Raw genomic sequence first — 21606 nt, 5'->3', positions numbered from 1 at the left:
CAGAGAATCAATTGTATTATCAATGACTCATTTTCCTGCCTTGTTATCCTCAGCATATTTTGCAACAATCATACCCTTTATGGTAAAAAGACAGCTGTTCCTAAGATGCTCATTAAATAGTTATAAATCATGGCAATATACAGTACAATAAAATAAAGCCCTTTTTTTCATGTGACTCTCTTTGAAAGGAAGAGACTCCTAGAGTCCTCCTGATAAACTTCCTCAATCTCATTGGACAACAGTGGGTCACAGACCTACCCCTAAGCCAATCACTGCAAAAGAAATGGAACCGTGTGATTGACTTGTACGAATCAGTGTATCCAAGGCAAGTGAGGGAAGGAAGGAACCTTGAACAGAAGACTAGGAAAAGCAGATCTCTAGGGAATAGCCCGCAGCTGGATTGCTCCGCACCTGGTTTGGTGGAGTGTCGTGGACCCTGCTCCTCACTCACCACTCTGAGACCTGTCTGGGGAGAGCACACTAGACCTCTTCCTGTCTATCCCAGGCTCTGGGAAGCCTTAGACAAAAGCCTCCTCCACTGGTCACTACTGAGTGCACTCTACAAGCTGCAGGCCACGTTCGTTAGACAGGCGCGTGACAGGAAAATGGTCAGGACTTGTCCAGTAGAGCCATCTTACACTATGAAGAACAACATTAAACTGCATTTATTCTTACTTCGCCTTGTATTTAAGGACCTCATGGTTACTTTTCTCCCTTCATCGGATGAAACACTGGCCACTTCCTAGTGAAACTGGATCTCTGAACTAGTCTATTCCCAAGAATCAATGAGAATATCCCAACATTAATAGGAACCGATAAGCAGTGATCTTATTCCCAGCCATCGCTGTAGGACTGGGACCCGCCCTTCCTGAGCACCCCTTCCTTCCTCTCAGCTTCCTGTTCCACTCCGCCCTGCCTCTGCCCCAACACCTCTCAAGACCATTATCCCATCGAGGCGCCTTCCTTGTCTGATGCTCTGCCCCCTGTCCAGTCACTCCTTCTCTGCGTTCAAGGACATCACCTCCACAGATGGCCATCCACAACCACAATCGTAGCCCTGAGCGTTCAAATCTCTTGGTAATTAAGTAACCCACTTCCTTTTGAGGAATGGGGGGCACTTTCCCAAGGGCTCGTGAGTGGTAGGACAGGAAGGAGGTTAGACTGAGGTGTGTATTGGGGATACAGGCTGGGGCTGTGGCATTGGCCAGGGTCTGGCTTATCTGTCACTCATCAAATGCTCTCTGTGGTGTTCAGCACACTTGGGGAAAGAGACAGACTCCATGTTGTAGAATGAGGAGTTCAGACGTTTAGACCCATGGCATGGCTCATAGTGGTGACACCTTTTCTAATCTCCTGATAGTGTCAGAAACATTAGACCATCTTTATAACTGGCAGACAAAACCAGGATTACTCAGAAATGGATGTTGGTGGAGACTGGTTGATTTGGTGTAATGATTTGTGTCTTTCCTCCAGGGTGTCAGGATCAAGATCAAACGCGTTCATGCGGTTTAAGACAACTGCCAAAGATGGCCTGTTGCTGTGGAGGGGAGACAGCCCCATGAGACCCAACAGTGACTTCATTTCCTTGGGCCTTCGGGATGGAGCCCTGGTGTTCAGGTAACCCTTACACCGGCTGCCGACGTATCATCTTGTGATTTTTCTCAGCCAGTGCAGATCATGCCCAACAGAGGTTGCAGAGGAGCCAGAACACAGTCAGCCAGAATTAAGTGTGGCCTGAAGCTCCAGCTTAATTTGAGGCTCCTGGTCTTTCTCTCCAGTATCCATTTCCAGAGCAGCAGTCCATCAACTACAGCCTGGTGGCCGAATCTGGCCCCCTACCCATTTATGTGGCTCGATGGTAAAGAATCCACCTGCCAATGCAGGAGCCACGGGTGCTGCGGGTTTGATCCCTGGGTTGGGAAGAACCCCTAGAGGAAGGCATGGCAACCCACTCCAATACTCTTGCCTGGAGAATCCCATGGACAGAGGAGTCTGGCAGGCTATAGTCCATAGGGTCGCAAAGAGTTGGACACGACTAAGCACACATACCCACCCATTTTTGTAAATGAAATCTTATTGGAATACTGCCACCCTCTTTTATTTATGCATTGTCAATGACTGCTTTGAGGTGACAGTGATCCACTTGAGTAGTTTCAATAGGAACTGTATGGCAAAGCCTAAAATACTTATTATTTGGCCGCAAAGAGTCGGACACGACTGAGCGACTGAACTGAACTGAACTTAGAGAACAATTTTGTGGCTCCTGTGCTAGTATGTTATTGCCATCTACTCCCCACTTACAAATGAGGAAGTAGAAGGAGGACTTTGATCCTGCCAAGCATGGACATGAGCATTTGGCTCAGTGCTCACCAGCTCAGGAAGATCTGAAGATTTAGCTGAGAGACCTGGCTTTATATTCTGACTCAGCTCCCTAATCCCTGTGGAGCCTTGGGAAGGAGAAGGCCTGCTTTCCAATCTCCCACTGCAAAGAACAAAGCACAAACTCATACCTCAATATAGCAACCCCACATTTGCATTTTTATAAGTGCTTCTCAGGTGATAATGGATAAGACAGTTCTAGAAGTTCTACATGAGTTTAGACTGATCTCAGATTTGTCACTGGGGAAGATCCCCTGGAGAAGGCAATAGCAACCCACTCCAGTATTCTTGCTTGGGAAATCCCATGGACAGAGGAGCCTGGCGAGCTACAGTCCAAGGGGTCACAGAAGCGTCGGACATGACTTAGCAGCTAAAGAACAACAATGACAAGCTATAAAGTGGCTAAAGAACTACCAGCACAAGATCTCACCACCAGAAGCTGGGTGGAAGCTGGGTGGGAGCCAGATTCCCAAGGGGCAGGGGCCAGCTGTATAATATGAAAGAGCTTCTCTAGAGATGGTGATGATGCAGCCCCACTTGAGGGTAGAAATATCTTGTTTAGAACTGTGCTTCTCAAAGTGTGGTCCCTGGACCAGCAGCCTCAGCATCATCTGGGAACATGTTAAAAATATACAAATTTTCAGGCTACACCCGTGAACTACTGAAACAGAAAAACTTAGGGATGAGACCCAGCAATCTGTTAACTGTTTCTCCCGGTGATTCTGACGCCTGCTATGGTTTGAAATGCCTGCTCACTCTCTAGACCATCTGCTCCATGGGGGAAGGAATTTCTCTGACTTTTCCTTCTTTAATCCCCAACCTGGTGACCTGCACAAGTGTTCACTAAATGATACAGAATTAACTGATGTTGAAATAGATGAAGGTGAGATAGGGAACTACAGAGAAGAAGAAGAAGGCTGAGTTCTGGGCCTTCGGTGGGTCCTGTGCTGGGATTGCTGACAGCCAGGGTACAAGAATAGAAGTCTTGGCAATTTGAATAAAGGACATTTTGAAAGGAAATGTCGCTTGTCCAATGCTTGCCCCTACATAGCTGAGCATGCTCAGTCAAGTGACCCTATGGTTGTTGAGGACTTTGGGGAGCAGAGTGTGGTTGAAAGCTGGAGGCTGCCCCAGAGCAGTTTGCACCACCTCCACCCCGTCCCCGCGGCCCCAAGGTCAAATGCTGAGCTCTTCACACCCCAGTTTCAGGCTGGCTGCTGCAAAGCCATTTTCTTGTGGTTTTCCTGTGGTTAACCTCGCCAAGGCCTCAAGTACTTGATTGTGCCCAGAAAAGGGAACTGAAACAGTAGCTCAGCCGTGGGTGGGAGGCCCGACTTCCCCCCTAAACCGCCAGCGAAAACTCAGCTGGACGGGGAAACTGTCTCCTCCCGGCCGCCCTGCAGCTCCCACTGGTTCTCACACCCTGCCCAGGCCAGACCCCCATGCCCTCTGGGCACCGTTCTTACAACTCCACTCCATCCCGATGTGTTTCTTTGGTTACCAACTCTTTTTCAGGTTTCTGGAAATTGGTCCCACGTTTCTCTTTTAAGCTTGGAGTTCTGGCCGAGTTCTGAGTAAAGGGCACCCTCCCCAGCTCAGCCCCCACACCCCAAAGCAGACATCTGTGCTCATCCCTGGGCCTGGAACCTGGCTGCTTCGCTGCATTTCCTTCCTCTGGGCAGCTATTCCCCCCACATCATTCACCCGGCTCAGAAGTACGGAAGCCCTGGGGGAGGCTGGGCAGAGAGGTATCAGAGAGTGGCCAGTGGTTTAACATTGTCAGCCTACACAGAGTCAGCTGTGGGGCTCCTATCTGAGGTTACTGGATTCCTGGGCCCACACCCAGAGATGCTGGTGGAGGAGGTCCTGCTGAGTGCCAGAATCTGATTGGAAGATACCAGGAGCCACACCCTGAGAAACTGAGTCTGGAATGGTCAGAAACCAGGGCTTCAGAGTCAGACATGCCTGATTCCCACGGCCACGTGATCACCTGCAGGTTATCTGACCTCTGCAAAAGGAAAGGGTTAATCATGAGGCCCCAATGAGTTAATTCATGTAAAGGGCTTAGTGTAAGGCCCGGCGTGTCTACTTATTAGTGAGTGATAATGATTATCCCTGATCAAGTGTTTACTCTGTTCAAAAAACTCACATCATGAACATATGTAAGGGAACTGGCACAATATATTTTAGCTATTATTATTTTGAATAAGGCTCTGCTGCCATGCAGCTTACATCAGTGGAGCCTAGAAAGTAAACCTGTTGATTGGGTAGATGAACCATTTTTGAGGTTTTAGTGTTTGATCCAATTTCAAAGCAAACAACAGGAAATCTAAGATAATACGGTATAATCTTAACATTCTTCACCTAAATGCTTGTCCTTTTTGCTAATTTAGCGCTCAAAGTGCTTCTGTCAGAGAATAAAGAAAAGCACTGGAATTCAACAAAAACATTATTTATGGTTTTGGTGCAAATTAAATTAAAGAAAGGGAATCAGAGTGCTCAGTTGAGAATGTGGTTTTTGTTGTTTGTTTTTTTAAATTTTGTTTTATGATTATGTATAGGACATAAAACTAGGTGTGTAAATACCACTTTACTGGGGATATTACCTACTAATTTTCCATATGACTTTGATAACATTTTCATGCAGCAGAGAAAGGGAAGCAGTCTGACGTTAGCCAAGTACCCTGTGCTCTGCTTTAATGGAGGCACGACCAAGTATAAGTACCGCCACGTGGAGGCAGTCAAGTGGCTTCCAAGGGGCCTCGCCTGCTGGCGTTTCCTAGTGGACCACCTTTGTGCTCAGACTCCTGGCCTTTCATGTGCACCAGCTTGAGTAGGTAAACTGGGTTCAAGATAACCGATTCATGCTCACCAGGTACACGGGACCTTGTAGAGAAAGCAGACACGCATTTATTTGTTCATTTATTCATGCATTCACATATTTTTTACCTTTTTTTTCTTTAAATTGAGATTTAACTAAGTGAAGTAAGTCAGAGAAAGACAAATGTCATATGCTGTCATTCATATATGGAATCTAAAAAAAAATGAGGCAAATGAATTTATCTACAAAGCAGAAACAGACTCACAGACATAGAAAACAAACTTACGGTTACCAAAGGAAGGGGGTAGGAGGGATACATTTGGAGTTTGGAATTAACAGAGACATACTACATATAAAATAAATAAACAACCAAGTCCTATTTTATAGTACCGGGAACTATATTCAATATCTTGTAATAACCTATAGTGGAAAAGAATCTGCAATCAGACGTATATACATATAATATTATCTGAATCAGTTTGCTGTACACTAGGTGGTAAAGAATCTGCCTGCAATGCAAGAGCCCCTGGTTCTATTCCTGGTTCTCTTCCTGGAGAAGGGACAGGCTACCTACTCCAGTATTCTTGGGCTTTCCTGGTGGCTCAGACCATAAAGAATCCACCTGCAGTGCGGGAGCCCTGGGTTTGATCTAGGTTGGGAAGATCCCGTGGAGGAGGACATGGGAACCCACTCCAGTATTCTTGCCTGAAGAATCCCATGGACGGAGGGGCCTGGCGGGCTACAGTCCATGGGGTCACAGAATTGGACATGACTGAGCAACTAAACACAGCACAGAAACTATCAAAGCATTTTAATTCAACTATACTTCAATTTTTTTTTAATTAAGGTATAATTTACATAAAGTGTACAAATATTAGGTGTACAGCTCAATACATTTTTTAACATACAAACACTTGTGTGACCACTACTCGGAACAAAACACAGAACATTTCCTACACCCAGGAAGGCTCCCTCATGCCCTCTCCCAACAAAGGCAATCACTGTTCTTGGCCATTTATTATTATTTAAAAGAGAAATTCCAGGAGGATGTATATCAGGTGTCTGGGCAAGCGGGAGGTTATTCGAGAAACGAGAGGGAGTCGGTGGGGTTGGAGACTCAGGCCGTCAAGGAGCCAACTGGGCCGCTCCCCCACCTGCAGTGGTGGCTGGATTCCTGTCTGCTGGGTTCCGTGTTTGCTCCTTGAGTACAATCTAGATGAACAGGCATGTTACCAGGCTAGAGAATAGAAGAAGAAAACCCATCCTTTGTCCAGACACAACTGAAAAAGTGTCCATTCGCTGGGTTACAATCCCACTCCAGTCTAGTGCTGCCGCAGTTCTACCTAAGTCACCTTGTTCTGAGACCTGGGTGTTCCTGGGTGTTTTGGTTACATATTCACAGTCTGTTGGTTTACTTTCCACATGACTACTCTTCCAGGAGAGGCTTGACAGGTTTAACTCTGGGTGGCAATTTTCTCCTATTGCTACTTCCTCTAGGTGTACTGTCCATGCTCTATCCAAGCTGCATTAAGCACTGCATGTATTCTTGTGTGGCGCTAATGGTAAAGAACTTGCCTGCCAATGCAGAAAGCATAAAAGATGCAGGTTCAAGGCCTGGGTCAGGAATATCCCCTGGAGAAGGGCATGGCAACCCATTCCAGTATTCTTGCCTGAGAATCCCATGGATGGAAGAACCTGGTGGGCTACAGTCCACAGGGTCACACACAGTCAGACACGACTGAAGTGACTTAGCATGCACACAGGCATGGGGTTATTTGCTTGTCTCCTACTATGTGCTATGCTCTTTATATATATTATCTTACTGAACCTTCCCTAAGATCCTTCAGGGTAGGTATTATGAACCCATTTTACAGATGAGAAAATTGAGGCTCAGACAAATGGAGCAAATAGCCCAAGATCACACAGCTAGGAATTGGCAAGGCTGGGAATCAAGGCAGATTCCTCTAATCCAAGTGTCTAGGTTCTTTCTCAGAGAAGGCAATGGCACCCCACTTCAGTACTCTTCCCTGGAAAATCCCATGGATGGAGGAGTCTGGTAGGTTTCAGTCCATGGGGTTGCTGAGGGTCGGATACGGCTGAGCGACTTCCCTTTCACTTTTCACTTTCATGCATTGGAGAAGGAAATGGCAACCCACTCCAGGGTTTTTGCCTGGAGAATCCCAGGGACGGGGGACCCTGGTGGGCTGCCGTCTATGGGGTCGCACAGAGTCGGACACAACTGAAGTGACTTAGCAGCAGCAGCAGGTTCTTTCTATCACCCCATGCTGCCTCTCATAAAAGCCCACATAGTAATTCAGCTGTATTTCTGCCAACCAGCTCTCAGCCTTGCTTTATACTCATTCATTTCTTCAACAAGCATTTGGCCACTAAATAATGAAATCTGAAAATTCCACCTCCAGGCTGCTTCATACAAGAAGACACTTGATGTGGGAAAATTCATTAGAAAACAGTGGATTTTTCTGGGTCAGAGCAACAGCTTTGTCTCAGAGTTTGTCAAGTCACCCGAGTTCTATTCTTGGTTAAATGTCGATGGGCTGTGTGGCTTCTTTGAGACTCCAGTTTTAAAGAAAGGACTCATAGTGCTTTCCCTGGGAAAAGCCAAAGCTTTCTATTCTTGCTCTTTTGTTGGCTTGAGTGCATAGAAGAGCTCAGTGACTAATCCGGGTTTCCTCTCAATTTCCTGTTTCTTGGCCAATGAGCTAAAGGAGAGACATGTCCTCTTACAACATGAGGAGAGAGTTGTCTGGGTGGAATGCATTTTCCTTCAAAAGCATGATTACATGGGCTTTATTATATTATCAAGGGGTGATCTATGCAGCTGGCTCAGTGCCCAGCCTAGAATAGTCATTCACTAAATATTTGTTGTTTTTAATTAAATTAGAATAATTGAATGAACACTGGACTAAGAGGGATATTTCTCTCTGGTAAACAACATATGCGAGTCTTCTGATCCCCTTAGCATATCAGGGTATCTGGCAACTGAAACAGAAAACAGAAAGCTTCGGAGTGGATCTGCTATCCAAGAAAATGTGGCAGGGGGAGGGGCGCAGGTAAGACCCCAAGTGCAAGTCCTATACTTTGGCTTTGAGATTTTAGGCAAATTCCCTTAAACTCTTTGGGACTCAGCCTACTCTGCAATGTTTTGTTCTGTTCTGTTTTTTTGAAAAATGAAAACACATGTATTCGTTTCTGAAGACTGCCATAACAAATTACCACAAATTGGGTGGGAATAGACATGTGTTATCTCACAGTTCTAGAGGCGAGAAGTCCGCCGTGGAGGGCTTGCAGGGTCACTTCCTTCTGGGGCTCTGAGGAAGTCTGCTCTGTGACTCTGCTAGGTTCTGGTGATCGCTGGCACTCCTTGGTGCTCCTTGTCTTATCGCTGTATCATTCCAGTCTCTGCCCCTATCTTCACGTGGTGTCTTTTGTGTGTGTCTGGGTCAAAATTTCCTCTTTTTATAAGGACACTAGTCATATTGGATTTAGGGCTTCACTAACCCCAAATGGAGCTTCCCAGGTGGCTCAGTGGTCAAGAATCCCCCGGCAATGCAGGAGATGTGGGTTTGATCCCTGGGTCAGGAAGCTTTCCTGGAGCTTCTCCTGGAGTATTCTTGCCACTCCAGTACTCTTGCCTAGAGAATCCCATGGACATAGGACCCTGGCAGGTTACAGTCCATGGGGTCGCAAAGAGTCAAACGTGACTTAGCGACTAAACAACAACAGGAACCACATATGACTTCCTCCCTAACCCCATATAACCCGAAATAAACTCTCTTAACTAATTGCATATGCAAAGACCTTGTTTCCAAATCAGTTCACTTTCTGAGTTTCTGGCTGCTAAGCTGCTAAGTCACTTCGGTCGTGTTCGACTCTGTGCGACCCCATAGACGGCAGCCCACCAGGCTCCACCTTCCCTGGGATTCTCCAGGCAAGAACACTGGAGTGGGTTGCCACTGCCTTCTCCAATGCATGAAAGTGAAACGGAAGTCGCTCAGTCGTGTCCGACTCTTCGAAACCCCACGGACTGCAACCCACCAGGCTTCTCCGAGTTTCTGGACCCAAGTTCAATTCCTGGGTCGGGAAGATCCCCTGGAGGAGGGCATGGCAACCCATTCTAGTGTTCTCACCTGGAGAATCCCACGGACAGAGGAGCCTGGCGGGCTACAGTCTATGGAGTTGCAAAGAGTCGGACACAATTGAGCGACTAACACTTTCGCTTTTCACTTAGATTCTGGGTGTTCATTAATTTTGGGGGGATACTGTTCAACCTAGTACAACACCTTACAAATGATAAAGTCCTTCTTTTTCCTTATACAGTAATAGTATACATGGAGCCTAAAATAAATCAACTTTGAGGGCATTATGGTAAGTGAAAAAAGCCAGTTACGAAGAGACAAAAACTGTTTGACCCTACTATAAGGTACCTAGGATTGTCAAATTTACAGAAAGAGAAAGTAAAATGTTGGTTGCCATGGACTGGGGGAGGGGGACATGGGACGTTGTTTAATGAGTACAGATTTTCGATTTTACAGGATGAAAAAGTTCTGGAATTGTTTGCTCTGCAATGTTATTATACTTAACACGACTGGACTGAACACTTAAAAATGATTAAGTCTGGACTTCGATAGAGGTCCAGTGGTTAAGACTCCATGCTCCCAATGCAGGGGGCAGAGGTTCAATACCTGGTCAGGGAACTAAGATCCTCTTTGCCGCACAGTATGGCCAAGAAAAAAAAAAGGTTGATCGTAAATTCTACCACAATTAAAAAATAAAAAATCAGTTTTGATCATTCATGGCCTAATTTGGGAACCTAGTGTCTTTTTAGCATTGTTTTGTGTTAAAGAAACGGCCTTCTGAGCTCCAGAGAGCTTTCTCATTGGGAATCATTTATGAATCACCGTCTGCCTGTGCGTCAGTGCTATCTTCTGTTCTCTGTCTTGTTCTTCTCTGATGCCTTTAGCTATAACCTGGGCAGTGGTGTGGCATCCATCATGGTGAATGGCTCATTCAACGACGGTCGGTGGCATCGAGTCAAGGCCGTTCGGTGAGTACCTGTCCCAGCATGAGACAGAGCTGATGGGAGTGCTCTCCAAGTCCCTGTAGTCCCACTTCCTGTTCCCCCACCTGGCCTGGCATCCCAGTATCCCTGATTCCACTCATTAGGACATCTCGGTACCAACTCCCCCCGTGCCCATCACTAACACTGCAGGTCGGAAAGGCTGAACTCCCAATCTTCACTCAACAAAGGCCTTTTGGAGAAGGAATTTTATGATGGCTAAACTGGAGGAGGGTCTGGTCATCTAGTGAGATCTAGATATCTCTATAGTGAGATAAGATTTCAGGACAGGTAGACTTTGAGGACAGAGAAGGCAATGGCAACCCACTCCATTACTCTTCCCTGGAAAAATCCCATGGGTGGAGGAGCCTGGTGGGCTGCAGTCCATGGGGTCGCTAAGAGTCGGATATGACTGAGTGACTTCACTTTCACTTTTCACTTTCATGCATTGGAGAAGGAAATGGCAACCCACTCCAGTGTTCTTGCCTGGAGAATCCCAGGGACGGGAGAGCCTGGTTGGCTGCCGTCTATGGGGTCGCACAGAGTCGGACACGACTGAAGCGACTTAGCAGCTGCAGCAGCAGACTTTGAGGAATGCTTCTATTCTTGTTATGCAGGCAATTGCCCCCACTGTTTTTTGGTTTTTGACATTACATTACCTGAATCTTAGAAGCCATGTGTACCCTGCCCCAATTACACATCCTCCCCCTGCTCACAGAGCTCACTACCCTTACTTCTAATTGATTTAGGGTGAATCATTCCTTTGAAATTAGTTTTGCTATGTATATATCCCAAAAACATATTTTTAGAAACTGATTAGCAGGTCCTAATTCAGCTGTATAAAGAAATGTCAGTCCTGCCACACTTGATGCAGGTCTCGAGATGAGCTGAACAGTCTTTGGCTCAGGTTCCCTGAGAATATACCATAGTACTTTCTGGGGAGGTCAATAGGCGAGGTCATGAGCAAAGCTTGGGAAACACGGGCCCACCGTGGTCAGTATCCTATGCAGTTCATGTACAGGATATGATGGAAGTAGCCTTGCTGGACCCCGTTCTTCTTTCCACTGTGCTTCCTTCGATTCCAAAGGATGTGGCAGGGCACAGAGGCAGACCTGTGCCCATCAGCTGTCCGGGTGACCTTGAAAGTCCTTGAGAGAGTGATTTTGATGAAGCCCCAACTCTGACTTGTTAAAAAAAGATGTCTTACTGTGGTGAATATTTACTGGAGTAGGTAGTCATTCCCTTCTCCAGAGGATCTTCCCAACCCGGGGATCGGACCAGGTCTCCTGCATTGCAGGCTGATTCTTTACCGCTGAGCCCCTGGGGAAGCCTCAAACTGCTCATACTCCAGCTCAATTCCAAGATCCTTCAGACTAGGTGGCTTCTAGGTTCTTCATTTTACATTTTTCAAATCTAAGATGCCATTGATTATAAAGTATATCCTCATTCTGGACATATTAAAAATGAAAAATTCTTAGAACTGATGAAATAAAGTGTGGAAAATGGAATTTTTAGAGTAATGGGGAAAAGCCGTCACAGCAGGCAAGGCATTGCCCATCACATCCTTCTGGTATGAGATTTTGAAAGAGCATATCCAAAATGGGGAAGCTGTGTGGTCTCAGGGTGATTATAGAACAGGCTAGAAATATCTCTAAAGCTAGTTGCTAGAAGAGTTGTTATCAATAAATGAGGTTTAGGCAACCAGATTTCTATCATTATACCCCACTCCCCCCACAAAAGGGGTAGGGCCCAGAAGTTTTGGAAGGTAAATGAGGGGCTGAAAACAGATTGGCTTAAAAATCTTACTTAAGGTGTTAGACCCCAAGCTCCTTGTACTTCATATAGCTGGCATGCTGCCCTTTCCCTACCCATGGAAGAATAATGAAAGTCAATTCTCTGGAGAAAGTGAATAAGGGTCTTTGAAATGGGAGACATTAGGTATAGCTAAACATTGGACTAGTCTACTCTGTCTATATTAATACTGGAAACTATGTGAAAGTTCTGTGTTGACTATTAAGAGCCCTATAAATCTTCCCCTCTGAGATTCCGGAGTGCTGAGAGCCAGGCCTGTTCCCCACAGAAGAGTAAGAAATCCAGGTATCCTCCAGTGATTGCACCAGATCACAATACAGTCACAGAAGCCATCCTGCACATGCGGCTCCCATAGGGCTTCCAGTCTCCTCCTCAGTCCTCAGCACTGAACTGTGGAGTGGCAGTCGGGGATCACTAAGCATTTGAAAAAAATCTCCAGTATCAAACATGGATATCAGAACAGATACATAGAACAAAGCAACTTGGAGGAACCAAACTATGAATGAAAAAAAATGATATTCACATCATCAGAGAGTTTCTTGTTTCTGTTAACCTGAGAAACAAGAAGTGATGGCTATCAAAAAAAAAAAGGAACAGTAAAAGACAAGAAAGAACTCATTTTAGGACGAGAAGAAAGAAGAGGAGGTGTTGCTGGTTCTTGGAAACCCCTTAAAATGCAAAGTCCTTGCCACAGAGGAGCACCTCCATCCTGCTGCCACTTTTGGGTGACTCTGGGTCCTTTGGCTTCCCAAGTGGCGCAGTGGTAAAGAATCTGTCTGCCAATGTAGAAGCTGCAGGAGGTGCGGGTTGGGAAGATCCCCTGGAGGAGGAAATGGCTACCCACTCCAGTATTCTTGCCTGGAGAATCCCATGGACAGAGGAGCCTGGTGGGCTACAGTTCATGGGGTCGCAGAGTCAGACACGCCTGAGCATGCATGCATGCGCCACATGGGTCCTTTAGAAGCCTCTAAACCATTATTTGTTCTCCCCGAGAGTGATCCGCCGATGGGGACTGCCTCATTGGTTCTCACTGCGCTTAGAGTAACAGCACCAGGTGTCGCCATGTCACCACCACTCCTCCCATTAAAGTTCTCTGGTTCCATCCCACATTCGGAATAAATTCTAAGCTCCTTTTGCCCCTCAACATCTGCTTCTGGCTTCACATTTTCCTATTCTATTCCCACCTCTGGAATTCTGTATGCTCAGACTGTCCAAACCCCCGTGTCTTCTCTCTTTGCGGTTGCCACTTCCTGTTTGCATTACCCTGCTCCTTCACCTGACTCACCCAGCCTTCAAAATGCATCTCAGACAGAGTCTTTGTTGAGAAGTTTCCCCTGGCCTTCTCTCCATCTCCTGTAGGATTTCACAGCACCTGGGCGTTTTTCTACCACAGAGTGGTGACACTGTGTGATCACTGGCAATTTTTTCTTTCTTTCTTTTTTTTTTTTTTTTTTTGGCCTCAGGAATTTGGGTGATTTCTTGGTTTGTTTCATTTTGACAGCTCCATCATTTAGTACAGTGCCTGGTGCTTAGTGAGGACTTGAATACATTTCTGTTAACATGAGTACATGATTGAATGATTAAAGGAAGTTCCAAAGCTGGTGGTGGTTTTTACAGGGATGGCCAATCAGGAAAGATAACCGTGGATGACTATGGGGCCAGAACAGGCAAGTCACCTGGCATGATGAGGCAGCTCAACATCAACGGAGCTCTGTATGTGGGTAAGTGACCTTGACCTCCAGCAGAACCTCAGCTATCCAGTGCCTTTTCTTAGTCTTCCCTTTGTTATGCTGGGGCTTCCCAAAGTCGTGCACTTCACTGGATCAGTCAAATACTTGGAAATCAGGAAACTTTTCAGATATTCCATTCTTCCATTTTCTGAACTTCTGACTCATGGCTGAGGGGTCAGGAAACACTTTAGATGGTTTTGTGCTGTGGACCAATCCACCAGGAAAACCCTGCTTGTTTATAGAACAGGAACCTGCTAAATATAGCTCCTGGAATTCTCCTGGAGGAAGGAGTATCTTTCTTTCTGGACCCTCACAGAATTAGAATGAGTGGTATTTTTATAAATAGCTTAGAACCCACTAATGCAGACACATAAACATGGAAAGACACCTCTGCCTGTAGGATATTTCCTAAAAGTGAACTTAATTGAAAGCATACAACATCAGTGTGTTTCTTTTGGTTTAAGATGGCATCATCTCTTGTCACATACTACATATTGTTGACATTATACAACATTTCTTTTTTTTTTTTTTTTCCTCAAAATTCACCAGGTACTGTGTTGCTTTAAGTGGTCAGCTAGGTCAGAAAATCATGTATGAGGTAGATACTTAACGGCTCTGATTGTGTATCTCACTGATCCAAGTCAACTTGTCCCTTCAAGGTTAATTATGAACTAGATGCGATGTCCAAAGTTCTAGGTTCTGCACCCTTACCTTGTCCTGTCAGTTGAGGGACGTGTTGGTCAGTAGCCACTCAAGCATCCTACAGAGACGCCCTCCCCTTTGGCTCAGGTCATCTCCCTCTTGCTTCCTGGCAGGTGGAATGAAGGAAATCGCTCTGCACACTAACAGGCAGTACATGCGAGGCCTTGTGGGCTGCATTTCTCATTTCACCCTGTCCACCGATTACCACATTTCCCTGGTGGAAGACGCCGTGGATGGGAAAAACATCAACACTTGCGGAGCCAAGTAACACCAGCTGGCCCTGCCCAAAAGACCGAGCCTTCAATCCTGAGAGTCCCGGGGGCCCGAGACCCTGCCTGACACAGAGGCACGGGGACCAGGAGTGTGTCTTGTCCTCAAGGAGCAAGTTCACCCTGATGAGAAACTAGAACCGAGGCGGGAGTCCCTCGGTGGCCTTTCCTGCTGACACTCTGTGGGCCAAGCCCAAAGGAACACTCTGTGTAGGAAGCATGAGACTTCGTCCACTGAGTGTGTGGCGGCTGCCAGAGAGCACACATCAAGGCGAATTTCCGAGCCCGTCTGCTGTAGTTCAATGACTGTGTTGTGATTCATAGTTCATTTTAAAAAAAAGAGAGAGAGAGACCCAAAGGGCAGTATTAAAATACTTCTCTCCTCTCCTGACTCATCACACTCTTACTGACAGCAGAATGACTGTAAAACCTTGACCCTCTGTTTTCTCACTTCGGCCCATGAATAACTAGGATTAACCCCTTCCCCTCCTCGCTGGCTGGTTCAATGTGCTCGGACTATGAAAATAAGGATGAAGGGAGACTAGAGATAGAATCATAATTATGAAGCTGCCCGCCCCCCTCCACCGCCACCAACCCTGGAAAGTTTACCTTTAATGAGAAATCCTTACTTTTTATAATGCAAATCTCAGAAAATGGGCACCATGATTTTGTAGCTCTCCTTTTGTATGTGTATATTTTTATAGTGACCGACTGTCCATGCGGTATACTTTTGCGAGTTTGAGTGGACGACCCTGAGTTCTTCGCACACTTCCTAGAATTTTCTCCCAAAGGAGACTTGTGTGGGCCCTTCATGGCATCAGCGGTGTGGGGTGGGTCACAGGGGTGGGCACCTTGGGGAGCTGACCATTCCCTCTTGGTAAAGGATGGCTCAAAGAGGCGAATATGAAGCTTCCCGAACAAGCAGATGAGAAGGCACCAGTGTTACTGAGGTGGGTCACTGTCCTGGTTTTGAGAGAAGGGGATGTCTGTAGTACACTTGAATAAAGGAGATGAAGGCTACCATGCATTCATTTGGTTGTTCATTCACCCGTGGAGGGCTTACTGCTCCCTCCCAAGGCCGTGTCCAGAAATGGACATTGCAGTCAGTGTTTCTGAGGCTGGGCAGTGGGCACCCTCGGCCTGGTCTGAGCATCTGGACAAGAATCAGGGAAGCAGGGTTGCTTCCTTGGTAGTAACCATGGTGCTGCTTAGCCAGCTCATGAGTGACGCTGGGGACGGCGGGCTCCCTGGCAGATCCCCCATGCTGGGACTTGCTGAGGAAGGTGAGATGAATGCTGCTACCAACCTAAGAGGAGGGAAATATGATCCACTCACAGAGGCACCTACGAGCAGCTCTGCCGTGACTCTCCTCTTGCGTGTGCAGCAGGCTCTCAGCGAAGGCTTGAAACTGCACCAAGCACCGTTCTAGGCACATTAAGAGTTCTAAAAAAATGAATAAATAAACTAGAGACATCCACCTTGAATTTCAGCCTTCTGCCTCCTGTCTTTGGGGACCTTTGATGACCAGGATGCTTCATCCCAGAGCAATAAAGGTAACAACAATTCATCCTCTCCTACCTAATGTCACCTTGTGAGTGCAGTGTGGAGAAAGTTACATGGTGGAAAGTGGGTGTCACCACCTCCCCACCACCCTCACCTCAACAGCGTCTCCTTGGAAACATCCAGGGGCAAGGCTTCCAAGATATAATGGAGTTGCTTTCACAACTCCAGTTGAGTCACATTTTGAATCAATTGCCTTCAGTCAAAAAAAAAGTGAGCAAACTATTCAGCTGAGCTGAAGCCAGAAGAGTTGTGCTATTTCTCTCTATGACTGTTATCCAGGGAAACACGCAGTAACCTGGGGTTGGGGACCCGGGAGTATATGTTGGAGCTGATGAGGATGCTGAACTGCCTTGCTCTGGGTGGGATGCAAAAGGAGCTGGGAGGGGAGGGGTGACGTGTGATGGAGTCAGAGCCGTAGAGATGCTGTGGGTGAGAGGGCACCAGAGTAGGGGGACCCAAGAGGAGCTGATCACATGGGAGGCTCAGGGTGGGAGAACAGGCTAAGAGATGGTATATACCAAGCTGGGAGCAAGCTCCTTCACCCTCTTCCCTCTTGGCCCCAAATCAGGAAACGCGGGGTGACTTTATAAAAGCAGTGGTGGTTGGCAGGATAAAAACTTTGTCCTGATGCTAAGGGATTAGATTGGGGTTTAGGTGAGCAAGACACCCAGGGAGAACTCAGGCTGGCTCTGTGGCTCCCCCAGGTTCCTTGCTAAGTGTATCTGCTATCTATTGTCCTGATAATGCTGCCTGACAAGCAACCACAAAACCTCAGTGGCATACCGCAGAGATGTGTTGATTGCTTCCACGCCTTAAGTGGTTGGCTTGGCAGCCCTGCTGATCGGGGTTGAGCTTGACTTGGCGGTTCTTCCAGCCTCAGCAAGACTTGTTCACAAGTGTAGGGTGGCTCACTTAGCATGGCCTTGGCCAGGACGGGGAGGTGGCCGGGGGTCTGCTCCATCCTCCTGCTGGGACCAGTGACCTAGCCTGCCATGCCCTTTGCATGCTGATGGAGGAGGGTGAGAGCACCAGAATCGAGGTCTAAGGCCTTTGACAGCCTGGGATTGGTCCTTCCTCGCATCACTTCTGCCACATTGTGTTAGTCCGAGTCCATAGAGTCTAGGCATGAAGGAATAGACTCTTATCTCCATTGTGAGAGCAACTACAAAGTCGCATGGCCCCAGGCAGGGATTCAGGGAGAGTGAGAAGTCAGGGCCATTAGTGCAAAGAGTCCAGGGCAGCAAGTCCTGGGAGGCCGCAGGGACAGCCCAGCTGAGGTGGGGAGGGACTAGCCCCGCCTCCAGCCCTGCCTGCTGCGCCCTGTTGTCCCCATTCCGCCTGCTGCCGTGTTCCTTCTGAGGAGCAGGGCCTGGCGGGGGACGGGACCTGTGCGTGGCTTTGTGGCAGCAGCTCCGTGGAAGGCAGGAGCAGGGTGCTGGCTGGACTCTTGGCTGCCCAAAGAGGTTTGAGGAGCAGCCAGTGAGCTCGGAGGTTAATGCCAGCCACCCCTGTCCTGCCCAGGAAGGATATCATGAAGCATGGGTTCCTGAAAAGCTTTTGTCCCACAAGCAGGATTTGAGAAAATTCCCCTGAACTTCCCATGTGTTCTTAGTAAGGACGGCTGGGGTGAGGTCAGGGAGGGGAATGTTCTTGCTTTTCTTAGGAAAACTAACTTTCACGCACCCTGTGTTTCCTCTCAGCTCGCCTGTGGGATCTCTCAGGAAGGCCTGTGGAGTCGTCTTTGTCCCCTCGCTGCCCCAGAGTCCAGGGAGCTCGGTGCCCCTGTGGGTCAGGCACACCCTGAGCGGCTGCCCTGCTCCTCCTTTTTTGCCTTCTGTCCAGTCCCCAGGCTCCTCCAACACAAACAGGCCCTCTGCTTCCCACGCACGCCCAACAGCCCTGGTGTCAGCCACTGGTGCTTCCCTTCCGATTCCCTCCCCTTCTAACACCCACCGCCCACCTCTCCTCCTCTCCCCCTTGCGAGGAGCTGCCTGCCTCCTCCCCGCGTGGGAGGAAGATCTCGGAAATGTGCCCAGAGCTGGCGGACCCAGTGCTTTCCACTTGGAGGAAATGCTGCATTTTTCACCTTTCACCCAGAAAAATATGGTTCTCAGCAAGCTTGTTTTTATCCCCTGAGAGTTTCCCAAGGAAAAGGGGATCGCGAATAGGAGGGCTCCCAGCCTCTCACAGAGTCCTGACAGCCAACCCCCTGTCCCCTGCCCCCCGCCCAACCCTCCACCCCCAGGGTTGCTTCACCCCTGAGAGGGAACCTGGCTGCTGGGAAAATAAAGGCAGAGAATTCCAGCTTCTCGCAGAAAAGGTGGTTCATCCTTGAGGAGAGGGGCTTGGACAAAGCATTCCCTGCTTCCTGTTTCCCTTCCGGTCCTCTTCCAGCTCCTCCCAGTCCAGAGATACACAGTGGCTGCCCTTGAAGGTGGAGGTGGAGCACATGTGTGCCCTGCGACAGCCAGACAGTCCCTTAGCCACAAAGGGTGTTGTGTTTATCATGTCAAAGGCAGGAAAGAAGAGCTCCAGGACTGCCATCCAGAAGGAGCCCAGAGGGGAGAGGGCTGGTGGCATGGAGTCAAAATCAGAATCCCGAATAACTCAGCTGGCCCACAGAGTTACCTCCCAAGATGGAGAAGTGGGGTGGGGGGTGGCGGTGTCATCACCGCCTCATCCCTTGGTGTTTCTACAGTGCACCTTAAATATGCTTGGAAAATACCAGCGGTCCTGCCTCAGCTTTGATGAGGATGTGGAGTACGAGGTCTGAAGGCATTCAACTGGTGGGTCTCGGTGGAAGTGACAGGCTGCCATTAGGAAGTTTCAGTTTATAGGTGGCTGTGTGCTTAGAGGCAGCAAAATGACTAATCCAGTTCAGCAGCATGGTCTGGCTTCTGAGACAGGCCCTGTGAGTAATTGCACTTCAACCTCACATTGTTAGAACATTCAGATATTTGATCTCAAAAACAGCCCTCCTTTGATGATGGCCGGAGCCAGCAGGCAAGGCCAATAGGACGCACAAAGACAGAAGCTGGCCGGAAGGACCAAGTGACTTGCCCGTGGTCCTCACATAAGGACACGACCATGGTGCTTCACTGTGGAAGCACCTGACCTGACCCGCAGTCAGATGCAGCAGCCTCTGGGCCCCACCCAGGCTTGCCCAGTGGCATTCTGGGGCTCCCCCGGGTTAGCTGTCATTGGCAGGAGAGTCTTGTGGGTGAGGGGGATTGGGGCCAGTCCCCTAGTGTCTGCCTGCCAGCTTCTCATCACAGCTCCAGATCTGCCTTCTCCCAGAGCTCTCCCATTGCCAGGACTCTGGGTTGAGCAAACCTGGAAGCAGGGACCAGAGCTGCTGCGTCGGAGAGGGATTCAGGCTCCCGGCAAGCAATGAGGTCTGGGCTAGAAGTCTTTTCCTTCTCTCCTTTGCCATCTCCACAAATAACCTCCAGCACTCAGGGGGAGTTGCCTTAAGCTCTTTCCAAACATGGATGTGCTCCTGCTGGGGCCCCTGCCTGGCCCTGGCCAAGCCGAGAAGTACAAAAGCAGGGGAAGAAGCAGAGAAAACTTCCTCTCTCTCCTCATCTTCCTCCTCCTCTTGCCTTTGCTGAGACGTCTTTATCCTAGAAAGTGCGCTCCAGGAGCTCTCGCCTTTTCCTGGAAAGATGTGAGAGGAACTCTGTGTCTCAGCAGTTGGGATGAGTGATCTTTGACTGTCTTTATCTCTCTGACTTGCTCAAGATCCAAGGCACACAGATCTTGGAACACGTGGTATCCCTCCCCTCCACCACCGCCCCTGCCCCCAACCATGTCCCAGCAGCTCACCTCCAAGCCAGGGCCCGGCTTGAGGCTCTGACCTCCTCGGACAGCCTGGTGCTAAGGGACTGCACTTCCAGCTTGTCTGAAAGAGGACTTGGGTGGGAATATCCGTGAGAAGGAGGTCAAGGAAGTGCAAGGAATTTGATCATCTGCACTCATTTAGAAACACCAGTAACAGGCACCAGGCCAGAGGATTAGCTGTGGAAAGCCCTGTTAGGAAATGGCCTGAAGGAAAACAGAGGCAGAGACCCAGAGGGCTGTGGAGGAGAGGGAGTGGGGGACCGGCTGCATGATGACCGCCCCCCATCCACCCCCTGCCCAGGCTGCAGGCATTCTTTGCTCTCACAGAACTTACGGTTCACAGGGCAACTGTGGGTATGAAATGGGGGACACTGTCCAGTAGAGTAGAAGTTGTGCCCACTAGTCTGGACCACATCCCTCAGAAATAAAATAAGCTAAGTGATCTCCAGGTCCAGCTCCTCAGAGAGGGTAGGGGAGGTAAGAGGACTTCCCCAGGGCTGGGGCCTTATTCACTGTCACATGACTGGATCTGGTCTGGAAGCCTGGAAGCCTTTTCCTTCTCTCCTTTGCCTTCTCCATAAATAACCTCCAGCACCCAGGGGGTTTGTTTGGAGTTTGTTCGGAGGCTTTGAAGTTTTCAGGATGGAGGGTGGGAATGCAAAATGTTTTCCTGGGTCCTCGCAAGCATTGTTGGAGCACCTCGTGACCACCACAGGCACTCACTATATGCAGACCAACTCAGAGGAGACACAATGAGAATATAAAGGAGAGTGAACACTCTGTTCCTCAAACCAGCGTGGGCCAGGGCTATGGGGTCATCACAGGCTCAGGCTCTCTTCCAAGTTCATGGGGCACCTTCTCTGTTCCTTCAAAGCCAGCAGTCTTTCTGAAAGGCCTGGTCTCTCTTTAAGAGCTCTCCTGATTAGTTAGGTCCACCCGGGATATCCTCCCTTTCTATTAACACGCAGCCAACTGACGAGTAACCTAATTATGGGAGTGACTTCCTGTCCTGTACACCAGCTGAGCCACACTCCAGGGTTGAGTTTGTACCAGGTGTGTGCATCCAGGATCAAGTCTCAGGACCATTTTAGAATCTGCCTCCCCTAACCCTCTTCAACTCTGGCTCCCAGTCTCTCCTACCTCCAGACCATGCTTCAACAGAGACCAGTTTTATTTTCTTCAAGGGCACACTTGAAGTCATGTGCTATCCCAACTGAAGAACTGCCACGGTCTGCAACTTCCCCAAACCATGAGCCAAACCAAGACTGCCAGGAAAAGAACTATTCCCAGAGAATATAGCAATCTTTTAAAATTTCTACTGAAGAAAAAAGACGAACCCACCTGCCAATGCCGAGGACACTGGTTTGATCCCTGGTCTGGGAAGATCCCACATGCCACAGAGAAACAAAACCT

The 21606-nt window shown here is 48.3% G+C and overlaps 1 protein-coding gene across 2 annotated transcripts in view; it reads left to right on the top strand.

Moving 5' to 3' along the window:
• The window catches only part of EGFLAM (EGF like, fibronectin type III and laminin G domains), a 195209-nt gene extending 179399 nt beyond the window's left edge, over positions 1-15810 (top strand). For both annotated transcript variants that reach the window (XM_044932653.2, XM_044932654.2), the window contains 4 exons: positions 1474-1617; positions 10182-10265; positions 13707-13810; positions 14635-15810. In XM_044932653.2, coding sequence (XP_044788588.2) covers positions 1474-1617; positions 10182-10265; positions 13707-13810; positions 14635-14789 — 487 coding nt within the window. In that variant the 3' untranslated portion in view covers positions 14790-15810. The remainder of the gene's footprint in view (positions 1-1473; positions 1618-10181; positions 10266-13706; positions 13811-14634) is intronic.
• The last annotated feature ends 5796 nt before the right edge of the window (positions 15811-21606 follow it).

This window comes from Bubalus bubalis, chromosome 19 (assembly GCF_019923935.1).
Source record: "Bubalus bubalis isolate 160015118507 breed Murrah chromosome 19, NDDB_SH_1, whole genome shotgun sequence".
Classification (NCBI taxonomy): domain Eukaryota; kingdom Metazoa; phylum Chordata; class Mammalia; order Artiodactyla; family Bovidae; genus Bubalus; species Bubalus bubalis.
Note: the sequence above shows the minus strand (reverse complement) of the source record. Positions and strands in the feature narration are given on the sequence as shown.